General features: G+C 46.4%; 1 protein-coding gene across 4 annotated transcripts in view; it reads left to right on the top strand.

Moving 5' to 3' along the window:
• The window catches only part of EEF1D (eukaryotic translation elongation factor 1 delta), a 38,448-nt gene extending 18,551 nt beyond the window's left edge, over positions 1 to 19,897 (top strand). For 2 of the 4 annotated variants that reach the window (XM_087706620.1, XM_087706623.1), the window contains exons 3-9: positions 4,976 to 5,047; positions 10,193 to 10,264; positions 13,735 to 13,834; positions 13,942 to 14,045; positions 15,266 to 15,538; positions 16,430 to 16,624; positions 19,810 to 19,897. In XM_087706620.1, coding sequence (XP_087562746.1) covers positions 4,976 to 5,047; positions 10,193 to 10,264; positions 13,735 to 13,834; positions 13,942 to 14,045; positions 15,266 to 15,538; positions 16,430 to 16,624; positions 19,810 to 19,848 — 855 coding nt within the window. In that variant the 3' untranslated portion in view covers positions 19,849 to 19,897. The remainder of the gene's footprint in view (positions 1 to 4,975; positions 5,048 to 10,192; positions 10,265 to 13,734; positions 13,835 to 13,941; positions 14,046 to 15,265; positions 15,539 to 16,429; positions 16,625 to 19,809) is intronic. The other 2 variants (XM_087706621.1, XM_087706622.1) reach the window with 2 other exon arrangements.
• Positions 19,898 to 25,179: the final 5,282 nt, after the last annotated feature.

Genomic DNA, 25,179 nt, shown 5'->3' with positions numbered 1-25,179 from the left:
AGGTAGTCCTCGACCTACGGCCATCATTGAGCCCCAAATTTCTGTTGTTAAGTGAGACATTTGTTTTACGGCCTTTCTTGTCACTGTTGTTAAGTGAATCACCGCCGTTGATAAGTTAGGGCCCCGGTTCTTAAGCGTATTCCACGCGTACTTTTGGCTAAAGTCGGATCTCAAATTAGCGTAGCCAGCAGGCTTGGAAGAGGTGCACCTCATTGGGGAATGTGATTTATGACACAGACCGAGGGAGGGGAGGGAAGGAACAGGGGTGAAGTTCAGCGATAACTGAAACAAAGCTCAGATCCGACTGCGGAAAGGCCTTGCCTATTGGTGCTCCTAATAAATGGCTGGTTTTGTATTTGAAACTTGGCTCGATACTCATGAATCAATTCGGGCATTTTTAGGAAACCTGACACCGGCTCCTCCATCGACTGGAGGGTCGCGGAAGGGGATCAGGTGACCTCGGGACACTGCAACCATCATAAGTACAGGCCGGTTGCCAAGCGCCTGCATTTTGATCCCGTGACCCTGGGAATTGCAGCAACGGTTGTAAATGTGAAATAATATTTTTTTTCAGTGCCATTCTACCTTTCGACGGTCACTAAATGAATTGTTGTAAGTTGAGGATTACCTGTATTTGTTGTAGTCTGAGATTCTGGCTCACAGATATCGGAGTACTGTAGTTAACAGGAAGCTTTTAATCCCGGAAATAGTTTTAGCACAGGGCTCCCCAAACTTTGCTGGCTGGAGAATTCTGGGAGTTGAAGTCCACACGTCTTAAAAGTTGCCAAGTTTGAAGGCCTCTGGTTTAACACCAGCTCCTTCATTCTCCACCCACATAGGATAAATCCCTCCATTTGTGCGTGGTCACTGTGGCCGTTGCCTCCCCCTCTTCCGGGACAAGCCAGGATTCTTGGTTTGAGATTTAAATGAAACTGGCTTAATAAAATAAGCCCCTGGAACACCTCGTTGTGGGTTCTCAGCAGAAGGAACAAGTTTGGGATAATTATTATTGTTTCTGTCTTAGCTCCTGAGAACCACTTTGGAGCAATCTTATCCTCTGGTTAGGCTTCCACCCCACACTACCCCAGCCCCATCTCCATGCAGATGCTACTGGTTTTCAGTGGTTCTCCTGGTTATGTGCGGAAAATTGCAAAAGTGTGCGTGAGTGTCTTGTTCTCCTAGGCTTGTATACTCACGACTCAAAAGATGCTATAACAGAAGAGAATCTTTGTAGTTCATGATTGAACAGTGGGGTCCTTGGTGCTCTTTGAACTTGGTGGTTTTCTTGCAGACGCCTCATGACCCAACTAGGGAATAGCATCAGTGTTCTATGTAGTGCTCCCTTCTAGCACTAATTGTTGTGGCCTGCCAGCGGATCTGGCAGCAGATTCAGACAGTGAGGAGGTTGGGGAGGAACCTGGGCCAGTCCTGGAGTCTAGGGAAGGCTCTGAGGAGGGCTCTGTGTCAGAGGCAGAGAGAGGGCCAGAGCCATCTGACAGTTATCAGCTGACTTCGGAGTCAGAGATCAGTGAGGCAGACGAACAACTGGAGCCTATTCCCAGTGTGCACATGCGCAGAGCTGCCAGAGGAAGGGAGCAGCTAAGGAACAAGGGTCGATTTGGGAGTAAGGCCACAGGGGGACGGTGAATGGCCCCTCCCAGAGGGAATGAAAGGGGAGTGGAGTTTGCAGGAGACCATTAGTTTGCTTAATTGGTTCGTGACTCTCCGAGACTCCTGGCCAAGTTTCTCAGAGATCGGCCTGGCAGCTCTCCAAGCCAGATAAGGTCTGTGACTGTAAATCCTCCCTTGAAAGACTTTGCTGGATGGGAATGACCAGAATTCACACTAAATTCATAAAAGGGGTTTTTGTCGGGACCAGGAGTTTCCTTCAGGCTCTCGGGAAGCATCATTATCCCACTAATGATGTTAGTGGGATAATGAAATGTCTGCAAGGAAACCACCAAGGACCCCACACAAGAGACACCATCCAAACACATTAAAGCAGCCCCTTATATGTGGGGCTTTGTTCAGGGTCTGTGTCAATCAGAATTTTGTACTGCAGTTATATTTTGAAAAAGGTTTTTTTTTAAAAAAAATCCATTTTATTCCTCACTTTAGGGAGAAAGTGTTTGTCACCCCCATGTCCTTACCTGGTGGAATAATTGTTAGATCAGCCTGTTCTGATCTCACAGCTAGTCTATCACGAGTCTTGTCTGCTTCCTTGTTCCAGTATTTTTTACCTGTCCCACCCCCTCATTTTTTCGTTTTAATGCCTCAGTCCTTGATTGGGGACAAGATTGATAGACACTTTTTTTTTATGTAAGCAGAGTTTTGTTCAAATTTGGGAGCACAGAATTTAAGCCTCTTCCAAATTCAATACCCGTAACCACCCAGAGGCATGCCTGTGTGATGGGCGGCATAGAAATACAGAAAAAACAAATAAATTACTCATCTTGCAGTGCTGGCCGGAATATCCTGGGGATAAATTACATTTTTATTGCATTTCTAAGTTTCCCCAAATGAACTTACTGACTTGCGTTTGGGCTGAAAACCGATAGAATTGCGGAAGCCATTTGTGGTGTGTCTTGCACGCGCCCCCCTTTTTACGGCAAATAATTTTACTGACAGCGCCATGAGTGTGGTCTAAGGATGGCTTGGCTGGGCATAGTTCCCCTCACCTGCCTAATGCAGAATTTGGGTGGTTTCCTCCCCCCCTGCCCCTATAGGGGTGTTGCAGGAGAACCCATGAAGAGTTGAGCACAACTAGCCACAGGTGTTGCCCCAGAGCGATGGGGTGAAGGGTTTGATGGGTAAGCGGAGGTCGCAGATGGGCTGATGCAAACACACACCCCTCTCTGAATCCCAGCTGTGCATTGTGCATAGGTGTGCAGTCTTCATCCTGAGTGGTTCCAGCTTCCTACTGGAAGCTTATGGAACTTAACTTCCCCATCCGGCTACAGGCAGTCCTCGACTTACAACAGTTTATTTAGTGACCCTTGGAAGTTACAACGGCTCCGGAAAAATTGACTTGTGACCGTTTTTCATACTTACGACTATTGTAGCATTCCCCCATGATCATGTAATCAAAATTTGGAGGCTTGGTTGCTGACTCATACTTATGACTATTGCTGCCACCACCCTTTGGCAGCCTTCTGATGACTGTGTTTCATACTTACGACTGTCGTATCATCCCCATGCTCAGGCCATCAAAATTCAGACGCTGAATTTTGACTCGTATTTAACGACCGTTGCAGTGTCCGTGGGGGTGGGGGGTCACGTGATTCCCCTTTTTGCCATCGTCTCACAAGCCAAGTCAATGGGGAAACCCGATTCACTTAACAACCCCGCTTAACAACTGCAGAGATTCACTTAACAACAGTGGCGAGAAATGTCGTAAAATGGAGCAAAACCCACTTAACAAGCTTCTCTCACTTAGCAACATAAGTTGTGGTTGCAAGTTGAGATCTACCTGCATTTCTGCTGCTAAAGTACTTGTTGAAGGTGATGTTAACATTCACAAAAGGTGAAAACAACATCGGACAGAACCCCCCCCCCCACACACCCACACCCACACACAGAGTGTTGAAGTTCACCTTGCATCATGGGAAACCCACCTGGGGTTTGATCAGCCCTGTGCAACATGAACAACACCGAACCAAATGCACAACTGGCCACTGATACGGTGTGCAGATGCCCTCTACAAGTGGGACAAATTGCCACACTGAATTGTGACAAAACTATCCCACGCATAGCGACACAGTGCAAAAAAAAAATAGGGGTCTCCAATGGAGACTTCATTCATTTCCTGGCTGTGACAAAAGAAGCAAAACACAATCTCCGTAATCTAGGCCAGGGGACGCCAATCCCCCGGCCCGTTGCCCACGACTGCGCCCTGGCCCATTCAGAACTAGGCTGCGCAAGAGGATGGCCAGCGGGCGCAGCTGATGTTGGGCGAGAGGTAGTAAACTGCTTGCACGGGCCAGTTCCCCTCTTACCCACCCCTTGCTGGGCTGCCAAGCCGTAAAGATTGGGGATCTACACCAGGGGTCTCCAACCTTGGCAACTTTAAGCCTGGAGGACTTCAACTCCCAGAATTCCCCTGCCAGCAAGTCCTCCAGGCTTAAAATTCTGGGAGTTGAAGTTCTCCAGGCTTAAAGAATTCTGGGAGTTGAAGTCCTCCAGGCTTAAAGAATTCTGGGAGTTGAAATCCTCCAGGCTTGAAATTCTGGGAGTTGAAGTCCTCCAGGTTTAAAGAATTCTGGGAGTTGAAATCCTCCAGGCTTGAAATTCTGGGAGTTGAAGTCCTCCAGGCTTAAAGAATTCTGGGAGTTGAAATCCTCCAGGCTTAAAGAATTCTGGGAGTTGAAATCCTCCAGGCTTGAAATTCTGGGAGTTGAAATCCTCCAGGCTTAAAATTCTGGGAGTTGAAATCCTCCAGGCTTGATATTCTGGGAGTTGAAATCCTCCAGGCTTAAAATTCTGGGAGTTGAAGTCCTCCAGGCTTAAAATTCTGGGAGTTGAAGTCCTCCAGGCTTAAAGTTGGAGGCTCCTGGTGTAGACAAAATATGTCCAGTATTTTTAGATTTTCTGTGTCACATTTTGTACTTTCCTCTCTTGTACTCGTTGAAATGTGATGTGAACGTGCCATACGCTAAATGGGGAAAGACATGGGAAACGTTAAAATTCGCAAACGAATTAAGAAAACCACCTCTGGAACTTTCCCGGACTGACAGCCGCCCGCCTTCCGGGCAGCGCAGTCAGAGTCGGCTTCAGCCCTTGCGCTGAGCAGGCGAATTTTCACGCGGGCTGCTTTTCCCCCATGGGCCAGCTGTTGCGCACCTTAAAAAAGTCGGGTCCCCTTTCATTTTGAGCCACCCTTGGGGGGAGCCTCTCCTGTGTCTGAATGCGCCTCTTTGGAAACAAAGGAAGCGAGAAAAGGAAAACACACCACTTGGTTCTTTCTGCATGTTTGCAGGAGAACGGCGCCAGCACCATCCTGCGCGACATTGCCAGAGCAAGGGAGAATATCCAGAAGTCACTGGCCGGAGTGAGTACCCGAACGCTCTCTCACCAGCTGGCTCTTTCCGCTCTTTTTATTTTTTTCCTGGCTGTGGCATATCTCTCAGACCTTCCTTCCTTCCTTCCTTCCTTCCTTCCTTCCTTTCTTTTTTTCTTCCTTCCTTCATTCCTTCCTTTCTTCCCTTCCTTCCTTCTCTTTGTTCCTTCCTTCTTTCCTTCCCTTCCTCCCTCCCTTCCTTCCCTTTGTTTCTTTCTTCCCTTCCTTCCTTCCCTTCCTTCCTTTCCTTCCTTCCTCTCTCCTTCCTTCCCTTTCTTCCCTCCCTCCCCCCCCCCCAGTCCTTCCTTCCTTAATGATGTTCCATAGTTGGGTAATGAAATGTCTGCAAGAAAAGCACCAAGCTCACAGGCCTCCATTTCCTCCCCCTCTTCCCCCTATCTGCAAACCTCCCTTCTCCCTTCTAGCACTGATGATGTTCCATAGTTGGGTCATGAAACGTCTGCAAGAAAAGCACCAAGCTCAGAGAGCATCAAGGACCCCTCAGTCCTCCCTCCTCTTCCCCACCCACGTGACCATGAATGGACGCTGCAGCAGTCGTAAGGGTGGGAAACGGTCATAAGTTACTTTTTCGGTGCATTCAAACAGTCACTAAAGAAACAACCATAAGCCAAGGACTTACCTGGAGTCTAACACAGGTGCAGGGAATATTTAAAGATTTAATACTTAACTTTTAAAGAGAACAAGAACTTTTTCTGTATTTTCTTAACAGAAACGGAGACTCTTGATTTAAAGACCGTTTTCCTCCCTCCGAGCCTTTCCAGGTGTGTTAAGCATTGCAAGCCAGCAGCTGCACCTGTGGAGATGCTGCTGAATTGAGCAAAATCAAGAGGAAAATCAGTATCCAAATCCCACCCCTTTCCCATTCTTGGGCTTCCAATCGGGAACCTGTCACTTCTCTTAAAAAGCCAAGCTGCACCTTTACAGGGAATCCTCGACTCACGACGATAAGCGAGCCCAGAATTTCCATTGCTCAGCCAGAGCGTTGTCCAGCGAACCTTGCCCCGTTTTACGACTTTCCTTGCCACCGTCGTTGAGTCAATCCTTGCAGTTGTTAAAGTAGTAACACAACTGTTAATCAATTTGGCTGCTGCTTTGCTGGTCAAAAGGTTGAGGGGGGGAGAAAGGATCACATCACGCACGCATGCACACACACACACACACACAACCGGGACACTGCAACCGGCATAAGCACATGCCAGTTTCCAAGCGTCTGAATTCTGATCCACCTGACCACGGGGATGCTGCAACGGTCGTAAGTGTGAAAAGTGTTATAAGTCGAGGACTGCTTGTATTGGATGCGACAGTGCGAACATCCCTGGCACGTGTGCGGATTTGAGTCGGTTTAGGATGGTCCCTGAATGAGACTCTGGTGGCAAATTGGCAGTTAGGTGTCAGGTATGAAAGAGAAGAAAAATATTTCATCAGCCGAGGAATACAGGAAGTCCTTGACTTACAGCCATTCACTTAGTGACCGTCCAAAGTTAGAACGGCCCTGGAAAAAAGTGACTTATGGCTGTTTTTCACACATCCGACCATTGCAGTCAAAATTCAATCAAAATTCACACTCTTGGCAACCGATTCATACTTATGACAGCCACGATATCCCGGGGTCACGTCATCCCCTTTTGCGACCTCCTCCCAATGATAAAGCCAGATTCACTTAACAACCCCGTTACTAAAACACCTGCCATGAAATACTTAACCACTGCGGCAAGCCAGGTCATAAAATGGGGGAAACCTCATTTAATAAGCGGCTCACTCAGCAACAATGATCTTGGGCTCAACTGTGGTCGTAAATCGAGGACTGACCGTATGTACCTTTGTCCCATCCTATCCCTGGCTGCCTCTGAATTAGGCCGGCCGTTGGTAGCCCTCTTGTTCGATAGATGGATGGATGGATAATAGATGATAGATAGATGATAGGTAGGTAAGTAGATGGTAGATGATAGATAGAAAGGTGATAGATAGATAATAGAATGAGAAATGATAGGTAGGTAGGTAGGTAGGTAGGTAGGTAGGTAGGTAGGTAGGTAGGTAGGTAGGTAGATAGATAGATAGATAGATAGATAGATAGATAGATAGATAGATATGGATGGAGACAGAGAGGGATAGCAGATGTTCTGTATTAAATATCCATATTCTATTTTTAAGTGACAGTTGGAGAACTGTCAGCTAAGTTGGTGATTATATTTCATGGTGGATACAAGCTACCTTAAACATGTGAAGCTTGAAGCTTTTTTTAATGTCAGGATTTGCTTTTAAAATGCTGGATTCACCCCTGGAAATATTTCTAGTCTCAAGCAAATCGGTCTCCTGTACTGTATTTTTCACAGCGATTCACTTAACAACTATGGCAAGAGAAGTCGTAAACTGCAAGTGCCAAAGTCACAGCGAGTTTCTCACTTAGCGACATAAATTTGGGGTTCAGTTGTGACCGTAAGTGGAGGGCTACCTGTACTTGCAACCGTTGGTGGTTTAGGGATCCCTCGAAACCACAACAACACTGGGGGAAAATGATTTGTGACTATTTTTCCCTACTCATGATTGTTGCTGCACCCCATGGTCACCTGATCAAAATTCAGACGCTTGGCAACAGGCTTGGACTTACGATGGTCTCCTTTTGCGACTTTCTGAAAAGCAAACTCAACAAGGAAGCTAGATTCACTTAACAACTGTATTCCTGACTTAACAACTGCAGTGATTCACTCAATGTCTGTGGCAAGGAAGGCTGTAAAAGTGGGGCAAAACTCACTTAACGACTGCCTCACTTAGCAGTAGAAATGTTGGGCTCAGTTGTGGTCGTCAGGTTGAGGACTACCTGCTGCTAGTTGCAAAGTTGTGTCTGAACCATCACAACTCCATGGACCATGTTCCTCCAGGCCTTCCTGTCCTCTCCCATCCTCTGGAGTCCGTTTAAGTTCAGGCCGACTGCTTCGGTGACTCCATCCAGCCACCTCCTTCTCCGTTGTCCCCTTCTTCTTCTTTTGCCCTCCATCCTTCCCAGCATGAGGCTCTTCTCCAGGGAGTCCTTCTTCCTTCTCATTAGGTGGCCAAAGTCTTTGAGTTTCCTCTTCAGTATCTGGCCTTCTAAAGAGCAGCCAGGGTTGACCTTCTCTAGGACTGACCAGTTGGATCGCCCTGCAGTCCAACTGTACTACCTGTACGGAAGAGTAATTGTTAATTTTCCCTTTTACTGTATTTTTCGGTGTATAAGACGCACCTTTTCCTCTCCTAAAAGAGTGTGGAAATGTTGGTGCGTCTTATACACTCAATATAGCCATTTCCCCGAAGCCCCACCCTTACGTCCCATTTTTGTGAAAAATGGGGCATTTGTCACAAAAACAGGGGTGCTTTTGCCTTCTCCCCCCCCCCCCAAAAGCATTCTGCAGGATTCAGCAGGGATGGGGGGAAAAGGAAAATGCCCCCGTTTCGGTGAAAAAAGAAGCTTGCAAAGTGCTCCCGTGGGCCAGGGAGGACAAAAACCTTTTTTTTTCATACTTACCTCTTCGAAATCTTAGTGCGTCTTATACACCGAAAAATACGGTATATGTAAGCAGCTGCTTTTAAAACACTTGAACTGATTCCCTTCAGCGCTTGGGAACATTTCCAGCCCAAATCCATCTCCCATAATACGTAATAATAGTAACTTTTTTAAGGCTACCCAGCTACATAAAGACGTTGGGTGATTTACCAATATGTGCTTGTAAACTTAAAAGGCACAAGCAGAGCAACCTGAGCCAGCACTGAGAAATGTTCCAGAGAGGTTCACAGATGCCCTGTGCCAGGCCTGGGAAAAAGGCCAAAGCCATTACGGGGGGGGGGGGGGGGACATTCTGTTCCGGAGGGCAGGACTTTCGCAGAGAAGTCACACCTCCAGGCAGGACAAGAAGCAACGGGTGGGTGGGAAAACTCATCAAGGAGAGAAGCAACCCCAGAACTAAGGAGAAATTGATTTCCTGACAGTGAGGACGATGAACCAGTGGAACAGCTCGCCACCAGAAGTGGTGGGTGCCTCCACCACGGGAGGGTTTTAAGGGGAGACTGGGCGGCCGTTTGTCTGAAATGTTATAAGGTCTTTTGCTTGAGCAGGGGGGTTATTATTATTATTATTTATTTGTCTTGTATGCCGCCCACTCCCGGAGGACTCCAGGCGGCTCACAAAGGACAAGGGGAAGGGGGAAAACGAGACAAAGACAACATATTAAAAACAAAACCAACATTCACAATTTCCGTGGAGGTAGATGCTTCTCAGCCCCCCCCCCCCCCAGCCTGCTGGAGCAGCCAGGACTTGGTGGCTTTGCGGAAGGCCGGGAGGGTAGTAAGGATCCGGATCTCAACAGGGAGCTCGTTCCAGAGGGCCGGAGCTGCGACAGAGAAGGCTCTCCCCCGGGGAGTCGCCAGCCGACATTGGCTGGCAGATGGAATCCGGAGGAGACCCAACCTGTACGATCTAATTGGTCTGAGAGAGGTAATCGGCAGGAGGCGGTCTCTCAGGTACCCAGGGTTGGACTAGAAGACCTCCAAGCTCCCTTCCAACTCTGGTTAATTCTGTTACGACATGCCTCACCAAATACTTCTGTGTATGCATAGATGTTGCATAATGCCATCCTAGTGTGTCTTGCCTGGAGAACAGCCAGTCAAGCAAAGCTTCATTCATTCTTCTAGTTATAATTCTCTGTATTGTGGAAAGGAATCTCGTTAAATCAGAAGTCTCCAACTTTGGCCACTTTAAGACTTGTGGATTTCAATTCTGGGATTTAAAGTCCACAAGTCTTAAATAAGAGGCCAAGATTGGAGACCCCTGACTTAAATAGCATAACCGCAGGCAGATTCAGCGTTTGAGAGTCACAGGGTAGCCTGTTCCAGTCCCAAATAATGAGCATTTTCTAATTTAAAGAGGACATTGCTTTGAGATTTAAGCTGTTCCCTGTATTCCGCGCCTCCTTGCTCTCAGCATATTGGTACTTGGGAAAGTATTTTTTTTAAAAATCCTTTTAATTCCAGATAGTGAGGCTTCTGCTACACTCCCCTTCCACTGTACTGCATGAATGAATCTCAATCATGGTGGAATTATTTTACCAAGAAATATATATCTATATATCTTGCCCTTTCCAGCTCAAGACAGTTTTGCAAAACCCTCAGGAAGCCACTGGTGTTCGTTCCAAGAAGCGCAAGGGTCGCGCGGCTGTAAGTCGCTTGTGGGAAGGGACGCAATCACCTTCCTTCCGTCTGTCTGTCTCTGTCCCAGCCGGCATGGAAGTTTAACGGGAGTCCTCCATGCCTCTTGTTGTGTTGCTTGGAAAACTCTGTCCTGTCCAGTGTGCCATTTCTATGCATTTTTGGCCTTTCGGTTCCAGGCACCTTCTGGGAGGGCTGAGCGTTTGACTTTTGAAGCTGTCATATAATCCCTCCCTTTTTTAGAGACGTTGTATTAGTCATATCCTCATGGCTCAGGGGCTAAGACGCTGAGCTTGTCGATCAGAAAGGTCAGCAGTTTGGAGGTTCAAATCCCAAGCGCCGTGTGACGGAGTGAGCTCCCGTGACGTGTCCCAGCTTCTGCCAACCTAGCAGTTCGAAAGCACGCAAAAAATGCAAGTAGAAAAATAGGAACCACCTTTGGTGGGAAGGTCACAGCGTTCCGTGCGTCTTCGGCATTTAATCATGCCAGCCACATGACCACCACGGAGACATCTTCAGACAGTGCTGGCTCTTCGGCTTTGAAACGGAGATGAGCACCGCCCCCTGGAGTCAGGAACAACTAGCACATACGTGCGAGGGGAACTTTTACCTTTTTAACTTGGGAGAATTTTAATTTTAACATCCGGGCGCTTTTGTGTGTCAAAATGCACAAAACACAGCGACATCGTTCTATCTCAAAAATCAAACTCAAAAGTCCCTTGTACAGGTAGTCCTCAACCTACGACCGCCATGGACTCCAACATTTCTGTCGCTAAGCGAGACATTTGTTGAATGGGTTTTGCCCCTTTTTACCCTTTTGAATGGGTTTTGACCCTTCCTCGCTGCAGTTGTTAAGTGAATCCCTGCAGCTATTAAGTCAGTGACACAGTTGTTAAATGAATCTGGCTCCCCCCCCCCCCCCCGTTGACTTCGCTTGTCAGAAGGCCGCCAAAGGGGATCACATGATTCCTGGGGACGCTGCAACCTTCCTAAATATGAATCGGTTGCCAAATGTCCAGATTGGGATCGTAGAGATGCCGCAACGGTCTTAAGCCTGAAAAACGGTCGTAGGTTACTTTTTCCGGTGCCGTTGTAACTTTGAAACGGTCGCGGAACGAATTAGTTGTAAGTCAAGGATAACCCGTGCCCGACGGTGGATGCTTAACAACCAGGTAGATTTTCCCCCCATGAAAAAAAATCTGGCAGAAATCCCTTCCCAGACAGGATGATGGAAGAGTGATTTCAGCTCACGTGAAAAGTTTTGCGCTGCTAATATCTCGCATAGCGCTCCCCCCCCTCACCCCCATTTGAATCTTTTGGGGGCTCCACAAGTCTGCTTTTGTGCTTGGCCAGAGTAGCTACGTTGTGAAGGGCCGGAGAAATAAATAAAATCCTTCTGCTTACAAAAAAATATATGATAAAATCAAGCCAAAATTGCCTTGAACTCAATAGCTGGTAAGATTTCCAGCCAAGCTCTTTAGAGCAGTGTTTCTCAACCTTGTCAACTTGAAGATGTCCGGACTTCAACTCCCAGAATTCCCCAGCCAGCATTCGCTGGCTGGGGAATTCTGGGAGTTGAAGTCCAGACATCTTCAAGTGGACAAGGTTGAGAAACACTGTCCTAACCACTGCTGGGGAATTCTGGGAGTTGAAGTCCAGACATCTTCAAGTTGACAAGGTTGAGAAACACTGTCCTAACCACTGCTGGGGAATTCTGGGAGTTGAAGTCCAGACATCTTCAAGTTGACAAGGTTGAGAAACACTGTCCTAACCACTGCTGGGGAATTCTGGGAGTTGAAGTCCAGACATCTTCAAGTGGCCAAGGTTGAGAAACACTGTCCTAACCACTGCTGGGGAATTCTGGGAGTTGAGGTCCAGACATCTTCAAGTGGCCAAGGTTGAGAAACACTGCTTTAGAACTTCTTTTGATCCTATGAAGAAGGGACAGATGCTCTGTCCAACCTGAATAAGGAAAGGTATTTCTCGACCCTTGTGAGATTTTATTACAGGATTGGGTTTTTGTGCTTCCTTTCTTAACGTGGAGTTCCTACTTTCCAGCTGAAGATGATGAACCTCCGTGTCCTCCCCAAGTAACCCATAAGGGAGAACGCTTGCAGCTCAGGGTTGAAATGTGCGGCCCTCGGGAGCTCTCTGAGCATCAGTTCTGAGATCGCCTAGTTTGTGTCGTGGAAGGCCGCGAGAACACAACCAAGCTCAGAGAGGCTCAAGGACCCCACAGTCGTCGTCCTCTCTGCAATCCCCATCTCCCACTGATGACGTTACCGAGATGGGTCACGAAATGTCTGCAAAAAAACCAGCTGAGCTTAGAGAGCCCCAAGGAGAAGGGAGGGAAGGGAGGAAGGTCACTGATGATGTTACCTAGTTGGGTCATGAAACATCTGCAAGATAACAATCAAGCTCAAGAGGGCACCCAGGGGAAGGGAGGGAGGGGAGAAGGAAGGGAAGGAAGGAACCAAGCTCAGTTTCAAGTTCAAGTTTAATTTTATTTATAGGCCGCCCAATCCCGGAGGACTCCGGGCGCCTTACAGAGAGGGGAAATAAAATAAAAATAAAATAGACAAGTTAAAAACAACACAGATACATTCATTTCAGTCGGGGCTGGACCTCAACAATGAGGTCAACAGCCCCAGGCCTGCCGGAATAGCCAGGTTTTAACAGCTTTCCTGAAGGCCATGAGAGTGGGTGAGGTCTGGATTTCTGGGGGTAGTTCGTTCCAAAGGGTCGGAGCAGCCACAGAGAAGGCCCTCCTCCGGGGAGCCGCCAGCCGACATTGTCTAGCTGACGGCATCTGAAGGAGGCCCAATCTGTGGGATCTCACCGGCCGTTGGGAGGAATGTGGCAGTAGGCGGTCTCGCAGGTATGCTGGTCCTAAGCCATGTAGGTGGCGCAGTGGTTAAATGCAGCACTGCAGGCTACTTCAGCTGACTGCAGTTCTGCAGTTCGGCTGTTCAAATCTCACCGGCTCAGGGTTGACTCAGCCTTCCATCCTTCCGAGGTGGGTAAAATGAGGACCCGGATTGTTGTTGGGGGCAATATGCTGACTCTGTAAACCGCTTAGAGAGGGCTGAAAGCCCTAGGAAGCGGTATATAAGTCTAACTGCTATTGCTATGTAGGGCTTTAAAGGTAATAACCAACACCTTGAATTGCATCCGGAGACCAATGGCAAGATGTAATTATTCTAAGATGCATTACGCCTCTCTATAAACACCTTTTTAAGAAAAGAAGGAAACCCATCCTGGGTATCCAAGAATCCCATCTCCCCTTCCCTTTGCAAACCCCTAAAAGCTGCCTTGTGCTCTTTACTGGTTCCCAGTTGCTTTCTGGACGTCTTCCCCTGTCCATCTCCCTCTCGTGGCTTCTGCTTGGCTTGGTTGTCTGTGGGCCTGGTCGAGGTCAGCGCTTGGCCTGGCCTCACCGCCTCTCCCTCCCCCTTCTTTGTCCTCGCTGTCTCTTGCAGACCACCAGCGGCCCCTCCCCCGCAGGGCCAGCCGGAGACCAAAATGAGGTGGTCACCAGGATTGCTAACTTGGAGGCAGACAACCAACACCTTCGTAGTGGTGAGTAGCCCCGCCGTGAGACTCGGTCGTAGTTAATAGGTTGAGGGGGTTCGGAGCGTAGCATCCTATCCTTTTAACAATCTTTTTTTTTCCCTTCCCGTTTTCAGTGGTCACCAACCTCCAAATGGCCATCTCCAAACTGGAGTGCCGCCTGAGTGTGCTGGAAAGGGCATCGGCTTCCCACCATCCTTCCCCACCTCCACCCACACAGGTAAAATGTGCTTAAAAATAAGTCCTATGCACGTCCATTGCTTTGCCCATTTGTAGACTGCAGTCGTGCTTTTTAAAATCCGAGGCCCATTCCTTCCAAGGCCGCCTTAGCAACGGATAGAAGCGAATGCAGAATATTTAGAATAGAATAGAAGGCAGAACATTTGGGATGGAATTGAATAGAATAGGAATGGAATTGGAATAGGAAAGGGATAGAATAGAATTGGAATAGGATTGGAATAGAATAGAATAGGAAAGAATAGAAGGCAGAATATTTGGGATGGAATTGAATAGAATAGGAATGGAATTGGAATAGAATTGGAATTGGAATAGGAAAGGGATAGAATAGAATTGGAATAGGAAAGGGATAGAATAGAATAAGAATAGAATAGAATTGGAATTGGAATAGGAAAGGGATAGAATAGAATTGGAATAGGATAGGAAAGAATAGAATTGGAATAGGATAGGGATAGAATAGAATAGGAATTGGAGTAGAATAGAATTGGAATAGGATAGGGATAGAATATAATAGGACAGATTGGAATTGGAATAGAAAAGGGATAGAATAGAATTAGAATAGGATAGGGATAGAATAGAAGGCAGAATATTTGGGATGGAATTGAATAGAATAGGAATGGAATTGGAATAGAATTGGAATAGGATAGGGATAGAATAGGAAAGAATAGAATTGGAATTGGAATAGAAAAGGGATAGAATAGAATTGGAATAGGATGAGGATAGAATAGAATAGAATTGGAATAGGATAGGGATAGAATAGGAAAGAATAGAATTGGAATTGGAATAGAAAAGGGATAGGATAGGGATAGAATAGAATAAGAATAGAAGGCAGAATATTTGGGATGGAATTGAATAGAATAGGAATGGAATTGGAATAGAATTGGAATAGGAATAGGAAAGGGATAGAATAGAATTGGAATAGGAAAGGGATAGAATAGAATAGGAAAGAATAGGAATGGAATTGGAATAAAATGAAATAGGATAGAATAGAATAGAAGAGTTGGAAGGGACCTTGGAGGTCCAACCCCCTGATTTAATGGTCATCTTGGCCTTGACCCCCACAGCCAGATGCCTGGCGAGCAATGTTGCGCTACCCCAATTAGTTCTCCTGGGGGGTAGGGCAGTGGTAGGTTGGATGCTCTTGAGGCTTCCCCCTGGGAAGGCTTTCGGGGTGAGGCTCACCACCTCCTTTTCTCCACAAAGCACGTCACGCCCATGAAGAAAGTTGAGCCCCTGGCCGTGCCGTGCAAGAAGGTGGTGCTCCCTTCCGCTGCCATCAAAGAAGAATCCCCGGGCGGTGCAGCCGCCGCTTCCTCCGAGGAAGACGATGACATCGACCTGTTTGGCAGCGACGAGGAAGAGGAGGACCAAGAAGCTGCCCGCCTTCGGGAAGAGCGGCTAAAGCAGTACGCCGAGAAGAAGTCGAAGAAGCCGGGCCTGATTGCCAAGTCCTCCATCCTTCTGGATGTCAAGCCGGTAAGTGGGAGGTTTTGGGGCTGAAGGCCAGGTTGGCATTCCCGCGTGCCCGCCCCACGCTCACCCGCCCCCCCCCCCTCCATGTGGACTGCCATTTGTCAGAAACGGTGATGGGTCTCCTGCTTGGGCAGGGGGTTGGACTAGATGGCCTATAAGGTCCCTTCCAACTCTTAATCTGTTAAACCTGTTAAATGCATTCACGGTGCTTTTGATCCCTATCCCCTCTCTTGGTTTCTTGAGCCCGAAAGAGGACTCTTAATTTGCATGCAATTATTAAATTGGTGTCCTTTCATTTTTTTTCATTTTTTTTTTTTCATTTTATTAAGCATTTATAGGCCGCCCTTTTCCTTGAGGGGACTCAGGGCGGCTTACAATAAAAAGGGAGGGGAGTGCAGGACAGAACACAAAAAGAAAATGTGAATAAAAATAATTAGCAATAAAAAAAAGCCAACATTCATTCAACATTCGGGAGGGGCGAGAGTAAAGTCTTATCCCCAGGCCTGACGGGATAGCCAGATCTTGAGGGCCGTGCGGAAGGCCTGGACGGTGGTGAGGGTGCGGATCTCCACGGGGAGATTGTTCCATAGCGTCGGAGCTGCAACTGAGAAGGCTCTCCTCCGCGTAGTCCCCAGTCGGCACTGACTGGCGGATGGAATTCGGAGGAGGCCTACTCTATGCGATCTGATGGGACGGAGGGAGGTAACCAGCAGAAGGCGGTCTCTCAAATTGCTTTGAGGAAGCAATTGTTTTCTCTGATTTGCGAGTTGGTTTTTGGCTCATTTACCCTTTATTTCTGCATACAAAGCTTCCTTGATTTTATCCCCCTTTGCCAGCTGTGAGTTTGAGGTCCAGCTTTCTCACTCCCCCCCCCCCTCTCTTCCTTGTTTTCAGTGGGATGACGAAACGGACATGGCCAAAATGGAGGAGTTTGTGCGAACGGTTCAGATGGATGGCCTCGTCTGGGGAGCTTCCAAACTGGTCCCAGTGGGCTACGGCATCAAGAAACTCCAGATCCAGTGTGTGGTGGAGGACGACAAAGTTGGGACAGATATCCTGGAAGAGGAGATTACCAAATTTGAAGATTATGTAAGTTTTTCCAAAGGGGTTGTATTCCTGTTTGGATGGGCCATCCCAAAATTCTGCCAATGCTAGTTAAAAAATCCTTGAAATCAACATAAATCAGGGAATACCTGGAGTAGAGGACTTGTGCCAAAGGTTCCTTTGCAGAGATCCGCAGGTTCTCTCAAATTACTGCTGATAATCTGTAGAGCAGGGATTGGTAATCTTTTCTCCCCTAGGCCCAATGCCCAGGGTTATAACTCTCACAGAGCTGGGCATTTTACAGTTCCCGGGTCACATCCGGCCCTTCTGGCTCACGTGGGTTGCTTTTATTTTGATGGTGTAAATGCAGATTCAACCCTCCAGGCCAAAAAGTATCTTAAAATGTTTAAATCATGGCAACTGGAACAAAGTTTATACAAACGTAGACGGTTCGTTACTCATCCAAGTAGCTTCTTCAGTCAAAATGAAAATTTTGGGCAGGCAGAGAAAGTGGTTGGAAAGAACGGTTGCAGGAACTGGGCCTGGCTAGTCTAGTGAAGAGAAGGACCAGGGGAGACATGATAGCATCTTCCAGTATTTGAAGGGCTGCCATAGAGAGGAGGGGGTCAAGCTGTTTTCCAAAGCACCTGAAGGCCAGGCAAGGAACAATGGATGGAAATTGATCAAGGAGAGATTCAAATAAGGAGGAATTTTCTGACAGGGAGAGCAGAATGGTGTAAGGTCTCCTGCTTTTTTGGGGTGGGTGGTGGTGGACTAGATCAGTGTTTCTCAACCTTGGCCACTTGAAGATGTCTGGACTTCAACTCCCAGAATTCCCCAGCCAGCGAATGCTGGCTGGGGAATTCTGGGAGTTGAAGTCCAGACATCTTCAAGTGGCCAAGGTTGAGAAACACTGGACTAGATGACCTACAAGGTCCCTTCCAACTCTGTTAATCTGTAAAGGATACAGAGACTCTAGAAAGAGGGCAGAGGGGACCAACCAGGATGATGAGAGCACTGGAGGGTAAAACACACGAAGAATGGTTGCAGGAACTGGGCATGTCTAGTTTAGTGAAGAGAAGGACTAGGGGAGATATGACAGCAGTCTTCCAATATTTGAGGGGCTGCCACAGAGAGGATCAAGCTGTTTTCCAAGGCATCTGAAAGCCAGAGAAGGAATCATGGATGGAAACTGACCAAGGAGAGATTCAACTTGGAAATAAGGAAGGATTTCCTGACAGGGAGAGCAATCAACCCATGGAACAGAAGTTGCCTTCAGAGGTTGCGGGAGCTTCATCCCTGGAGGCTTTCAAGAAGAGACAGGACTGTCCTCTGTCGGAAATGGCGCAAGGACTCCTGCTTGAGTGGGAGGGGTTGGACTAGATGACCTACAAGGTCCCTTCCAACTCTGTTAATGTGTTAAACCTGTTCTTGCCATATAGATTGCAGGGGGTTTCTTCCCAAAATGGAAAGCAACATGAAAATGAAGATTCAGTCACGCAGGCCGAGAGTATCTCAAAACGTTAAACAAAAACGGTTTAGTAAACTTTGGTACAGGCACCCTGATCTAACATTTTCAGATATTTTATTTTGAAGGCTATTATTATTATTATTATTGTCCATTTGCAGCTGTGCATGAATGGGGGCCTATGTACCGTCACAACCTTATTGGTTCGTCCTTCCACAAGAGTCCCAGTTTCTCATGTGGGGAGATTAATTATCCCTTCCCTTGACGTTAACCTGAGAAAATGCTTCATGCATAGGATTCTGGTCCCAGAGTTCACACACACTCAGTAAAACCTTCTTTATTTTGATGCTGTTTTATTAAGGCCTTCGACACACCAAATCAAGGCCAGAGTTTGGCTTAGCACAGTTGTCGAACTCCCGAGTCCCAACAAGGGGCCCGTCACAGCTGTCCTTTTTTGCTGAGCTTTGCCCCAAATAATCCCCCTCCCCACTGGTGCCCTCAGGGTTGAAGTCTTGCAGTCGCGCCTGACGGGTTTTCAGCAGCTTTTAAACCGCAGTTAATGTTTTATTTCGGCATGGTGATATTTTCAGGAATGGAAAATGGAAACCAGAAGCCATTCCTACGCTGCTCAACCTGCTCAGGAAAGATGGGGAAAACAAAATCACAGGCTTGGAAGGGACCTTGGAGGTCTTCTAGTCCACACCCCCCCCGCCCCCCGCTCAAGCAGGAGAACCGGTACCTTTGCAGACAAATGGTTGTCCAAAGAATCAAAGAAATGGAGGCAGTTGTGGAGGGCACGAGAGACCAAAACATAGGAAGAACAATGGCAGAACTTGGCCAGTCTAGAGAAAAAGTAGGGGTGACAGGATATCCGCCTTCCAGTATTTGAAGGGCTGCCACAAAGAAGAGGAGGTTGACTTATTTTACCTAGCGCCTGAAGGCAGGACAAGAAACAACAAATGGAAACTAATCAAGAAGAGAAGCAACTTGGAATTAAGGAGAAACGTCCTAACAGGGAGGACAATTAACCAATGGAACAACTTGCCACTAGAAGTTGTGGGAGCTGCAGCACTGGAGATTTTTTAAAAAGGGAGTAGTCAGCCACCTGTCTGAAATGGCATAGGGTCTCCTGATTGAGCAGGGGGTTGGACTAGAAGACCTCTGAGGTCCCTTCCAGCTCTATTCTGATTGAAATGGCATAGGGTCTCCTGCTTGAGCAGGGGGCTGGACTAGAAGACCTCCAAGGTCCCTTCCAGCTCTATTCTGATTGAAATGGCACAGGGTCTCCTGACTGAGCAGGGGGCTGGCCTAGAACACCTCTGAGGTCCCTTCCAGCTCTATTCTGATTGAAATGGCATAGGGTCTCCTGCTTGAGCAGGGGGTTGGACTAGAAGACCTCTGAGGTCCCTTCCAGCTCTATTCTGATTGAAATGGCATAGTCTCCTGCTTGAGCACGGGGTTGGACTAGAAGACCTCTGAGGTCCCTTCCAGCTCTATTCTGATTGAAATGGCAAGGGTCTCCTGCTTGAGCAGGGGGCTGGACTAGAAGACCTCCGAGGTCCCTTCCAGCTCTGTTCTGATTGAACCCGGGAAAGAAAAGTCTCAAATGTGCACCGTTCATTACCTTTGACCACGCGCGTCCTGGCCAAAGTTTCTTTTAGGCATCCATTACCGAAGTCTCTTTTTACCCGAACGTCTGGGCGCCTGGGATCTCCAGGTCTGCCCTGGGCAAAGTTTCTCACGCCTGTCTTTTGCCTTGCAGGTGCAGAGTGTTGACATAGCTGCTTTCAACAAGATCTAACGGCAAACCTTTTACCCTTTCTAAAGCTAATAAATGGTTAAGAGTTGGAGAGCAATGTTGGAGCCTTCTCTTTCGGGTTGAGAAGCCTGAGATTGTGGCGCTGTCTTATGAAGCCACATCAACGGCGCCTGGGATGTAAATGCTCACTTCCAGAAGTCGCTCGTTTCACAAGCAGTGTTCAAATCGGTCCGACTGCACCCAGCTGTTGCACACCCATGGAAGGAAAGGGCCTCCCTTATCCCCGAAAAAGGATTTGAGAGAAAAACTTAAATACAGGGAGTCCTTGACTTACAATTGAGCCCCAAATTTACACTGCTAAGCCAAGACCGTTGTTAAGGGAGTTGAGCCCCATTTTATAAACTTCCTTGCAAGGGTTGTTCAGGGAATCGCAGCAGTTGTTGAGTGAGTCACAGAGTTGTTAAGCGAATCTTTGTTTTGATTTTTGGTGGAGGTTGCAAAAGGGGGGTCACTTGGACGTAGCAGTGAGGACGATTAAGCAGTGGGAAAGTTTGCCTCCAGAAATCCTGGGCGCTCCGTATACTGGATGTTTGTAAGAAGAGCCCAGGGGTGTCAAACTGGATTGAGGGCCGTGTAGAGGGATCTGCAGAATTCTCATCAATGGTCACGCTGTGGAATTCTGGGAGTTGAAGTCCAGACTTCTGGAAATGCCCACGGTTGGGAAACCTCGCACTGCAGGTAGTCCCCAACTCATATAACAGTTTATTTAGTGACCGAGGTTACAACGGCACTGTAAAAAGTGAGCTACGATCATTTTTCACACTTACGACCTCTGCCGCATCCCCATGGTCACGTGGTTTACATTGTTGCTTGACAGCTGACTCACATTTACGACGGTTGCATTGCTCTGTGGTCACGTAATCCCCTTTTGCGAACTCTTGACAAGCTGAGCCAATAAGGAAGACACACACACACACAAACAAATAAATTACTAACCCAACAGCTGTAGTGATTCACATAACAACCGGATTAGGAACAACTGCAGTGATTCACTTAAAAAATGTGGAAAGAAAAGTCGTAAAATGGGGCAAAACTCACTTGACAAAGCTTTCACTTATCCGCATAAATTCTTGCACACAATTGTGGTTGTAAGTCAAAGGGCTACCTATATGGCAGGGGTCACCAGACCTCAGGGACCACTAAATTCATAATTTTAAATCCCAAGGACTAAAAATATGATTTTTAAAAAATATTTAGTATTTAGTGCAATATAATATATACAATATATAAAAATCATTTTAGTATATACTGCAATATAAAAAATGCAAATAATTTTTCTGCAGATTGCCAAAATTCGCACCGGTTGGTGACCGTTGTTATACAGTACCATTGAGCAGTAGAGGAGAAAACTCACTTCTGGAAGGAGGGAAATCTAACCTAGCTTTAACTGGGGTGTTTTTGTGAGTTTGCAAATCCCTGCAGACTTGTGACTGCCAAGTCAGATTCCACTGTAGTATATCAGTTGTGTTGGAAAGTTAAAAAAAAAAAATCGTGATCGCATAGTGCAGGGTTCTTTGACCGTGGCCACTTTAAGACCTGTGGACTTCAACTCCCAGAATTCCCCTTTGCTGGCTGGGGAATTCTGGGAATTGGAAGTCCACAGGTCTTAAAAGTGGCCAAGGTTGGACACTCCTGATCCAAAGAGATCCACTCAAATGTTGGTCAAGAGATCCCAATGGCAGGTGTTCTGACCGAGGCTTCCTGAGAGCATGAAGGAAACTCCTGGTCCCGATAAAAAACCCTTTTATTAATTGACTGTGATTTCTGCTCATTCACATCCAGCCAAGTCTTTCAAGGGAGGATTTACAATCACAGACCTTATCTGGCTGGGAGAGCTGCCAGGCTGATATTCTGCAGAACTTGGCCAGGAGTCTTGGAGAGTCACGAATCAATTAAGTGAACTCATTGTCTCCTGCAAACTCCACTCCCCTTTCGCTCCTCTTTTACTTCCTCTGTGAGAGGCCATTCACCGTCCACCTGTGGCCTTACTCCCAAGTCGACCCTTATTCTTTAGCTGTTCCTTTCGTCTGGCAACTCTGCGCATGCGCACACTGGGAACAGGCTCCAGATCTTCTTCTGCCCCATTGATGTCCAGCTCCGAAGGCAACTGTCATATGGCCCTGGCCCCCTCTCTGCCTCCGACACAGAGCCCTCCTCAGAGCCTTCCCCAGACTCCAGGACTGGCCCAGGTTCCTCCCCAACCTCCTCACTGTCCGAATCAGGCAGTCCATAACAGCCGGCAGTTCTATGTTGGGTGTGATCTTTCCATCAGTGTTGCAAGAGAACGTGGCTTCAACATGGAATCCCATCTTTCTTGGAAATGTGAGAAGGATAATTAACTTTTTTTAGGCTTAACAAAGAACTCCGTTCCCTCAGTTGAATGCTTGCCCCTCCAGGCACGAGGCTCAGCGTCGTCCATACACTCAGGGATGGAAGGGTCTATGGAAATGCGAGATACATAAAGCAGGGCTCCCTAACCCGCGAATCACAACCCAGAACCGGGCTGCAGTCCAATCGGAATCGGGCTGCACAAGCGGCGGAGCGACCTCCATTCGCATGCAAAATTCCACTTCGCGTGTGAAGTGCCTGAATGTGGAGCTGCATGCCTGCCACTCACACGGAGCAATCCTCCCTCCCACGAATTATTAGTATTAATATAGTTAATAATTTTTTAAACTGCTGCCATCCTGCAAGGATACCAGATTTGCCTATCCCAGGTCATTCGTAATAGCCAATAGGTAGACAAAAGTGCCAAACCCAGTCGGAACATCTGGCTGACTGATGATTAATAATAATAAATTATTAATAATATGTTTGATAGAATAATGTATATAATAATATCGCCTGGCCATCGAAACTATATGGCTATGGATGAAGCATGTAACAGTGATACCCATTGTCATCGGGGCACTTGGCACCATGTCCAAGAATTTTACAAGATACACCCACAAATTGCAGCTTCCTGCAATAAACACCAGCGGAACTGCAAAAAAACTGCGCTACTCGGAACATCGTATATTTTAAGAAGGTCCTTGGTTGATTCCTAGGACGCTGGCAGCAAACTGTATCAACCATTAGCACCAGTCACTGGTATTTGTAATGCATTTTTGAATGTTTAGTTGACTTAATCTCATGTTTAATTAATAAAAGAGATAATAAAACAATTATTATTATTCAGACCAATCACAAGAATAATGAGAACAATCGGACTGAAGCCTAACTGGTTTTATCACGGTTTATTGAGTAAAATCACATTGGGCTGACTTCTTATTTCCATTTATCCTATCTCATCTATGCGCTGTTTTAGCAATAGCAATAGCAGTAGACTTATATACCGCTTCATAGGCCTTTCAGACCTCTCTAAGCGGTTTACAGAGAGTCAGCATATTGCCCCCAACAATCTGGGTCCTCATTTTACCCACCTCGGAAGGATGGAAGGCTGAGTCAACCCTGAGCCGGTGAGATTTGAACCGCTGACCTGCTGATCTAGCAGTAGCCTGCAGTGCTGCATTTAACCACTGCGCCACCTTGGCTTTTATGATTTCTATTGCCTATCTTGTCATCCGTCTTCATCAGACTCTTCATACCAATCAATGCCGATTTTAAGAAACGGCTGCCCGTCTCCCTCGCAAAGGGAGATCTATAAATAAAACGTCTTTTTTAAAAAAAACCAATACAAAAATGTAAACTAGAAGTGAGGATTGTTAAAATTCAACATGAAACGTTTATGAGAAACCTTGAGTTCAGAGCACCATCCTGCCCAGCAGCTGCCCACTCCGAGGTGCCAGGGTTAGCAGGTTGCCCAATTGCACAGCCACTCACACAAAAGCTTACGAATAAAAAAACGAAAGTGCAGGATATTAAAGAAATCCAAGCATCCCCAGAGGCAAAGTGACAAGTTTAGTCTAATCATCATTTCTTCCTCTTCTATTCATTATTCTATTCTATCTTCTACGTTCCTCTCTTCTTTATTCTATTTTTTTTCTATTCTCCATTCTAGTCTATTTTCTATTCTGTTCTCTTTTCTGTTTTCCATTCTAATCTTTATTCAATTCTCATTTTCATTCTGTTCTATTCTCTGTTCTATTCTCTATATTCTATTCCCTTTTCTATTCTATTTTAATCTTTATTCTATTTGATTTCAATCTTCCTTCTATTCTATTCTCCCTTCTCTCTATTTTCTATTCTGTTTTCTCTGCTACATTCTATTCCCTTTTCTATTCTAATCTTTATTCTATTTGATTTCAATTTTCATTCTATTCTCTCTTCTCCATTCTCTTCTCTATATTCTATTCTTTTCTATTCTAATCTTTATTCTATTTGATTTCAATTTTCATTCTATTCTCTCTTCTCTTCTCCATTCTCTTCTCTATATTCTATTCCCTTTTCTATTTTAATCTTTATTCTATTTGATTTCAATTTTCATTCTATTCTCTATTCTATTGCCTCCTATTTTCTATTCTATTTTCTCTGCTATATTCTATTCCCTTTTCTATTCTAATCTTTATTCCATTTGATTTTAATTTTCATTCTATTCTATTCTCTATTCTATTGCCTCCTATTTTCTATTCCATTCCCTTTTCTATTCTAATCTTTATTCTATTTGATTTCAATTTTCATTCTATTCTCTCCTTTTCTCCATTCTCTTCTCTATATTCTATTCTCTTCTATTTTAATCTTTATTCTATTTGATTTCAATTTTCATTCTATTCTCTCCTTTTCTCCATTCTCTTCTCTATATTCTATTCTATTCTCTTCTATTTTAATCTTTATTCTATTTGATTTCAATTTTCATTCTATTCTCTCTTCTCCATTCTCTTCTCTATATTCTATTCCCTTTTCTATTCTAATCTTTATTCTATTTGATTTCAATTTTCATTCTATTCTCTATTCGCCTATTTTCTATTCTATTCCCTTTTCTATTCTAATCTTCATTCCATTTGATTTCAATGTTCATTCTATTCTATTCTCTATTCTATTGCCTCCTGTTTTCTATTCCATTCCCTTTTCTATTCTAATCTTTATTCCATTCCATTCCGATTTGCATTCTATCCTCTCTATTTCCTATTCTCTTTTCTCTGCTGTATTCCCCTTCCCTCCCTCCGGCTGGGGTGGCCCGCGGGCGCCCGGCTGGCGCTGCCCGGGAACCGCCCCTTCCGCTCCAGCGCTGCAATGCCTCTTCCCCGGGGGGAGGAGGAGGGGGCGTGGCTTCCCGGCGGGGTGGGCGGGGCCTCCGGCCGCCTGGGTCGCCGCGTGCCCCGGGCAGAGCCAGGCAGAGCCGGGCAGGCTGGGCGGCGGGTGGGGAGGGCGGGC

Source organism: Thamnophis sirtalis, unplaced genomic scaffold (genome assembly GCF_051295495.1).
Source record: "Thamnophis sirtalis isolate CommonGarterSnake01/CBP01778 unplaced genomic scaffold, rThaSir2_p1.2 scaffold_2, whole genome shotgun sequence".
Lineage (NCBI taxonomy): Eukaryota > Metazoa > Chordata > Lepidosauria > Squamata > Natricidae > Thamnophis > Thamnophis sirtalis.
Note: the sequence above shows the minus strand (reverse complement) of the source record. Positions and strands in the feature narration are given on the sequence as shown.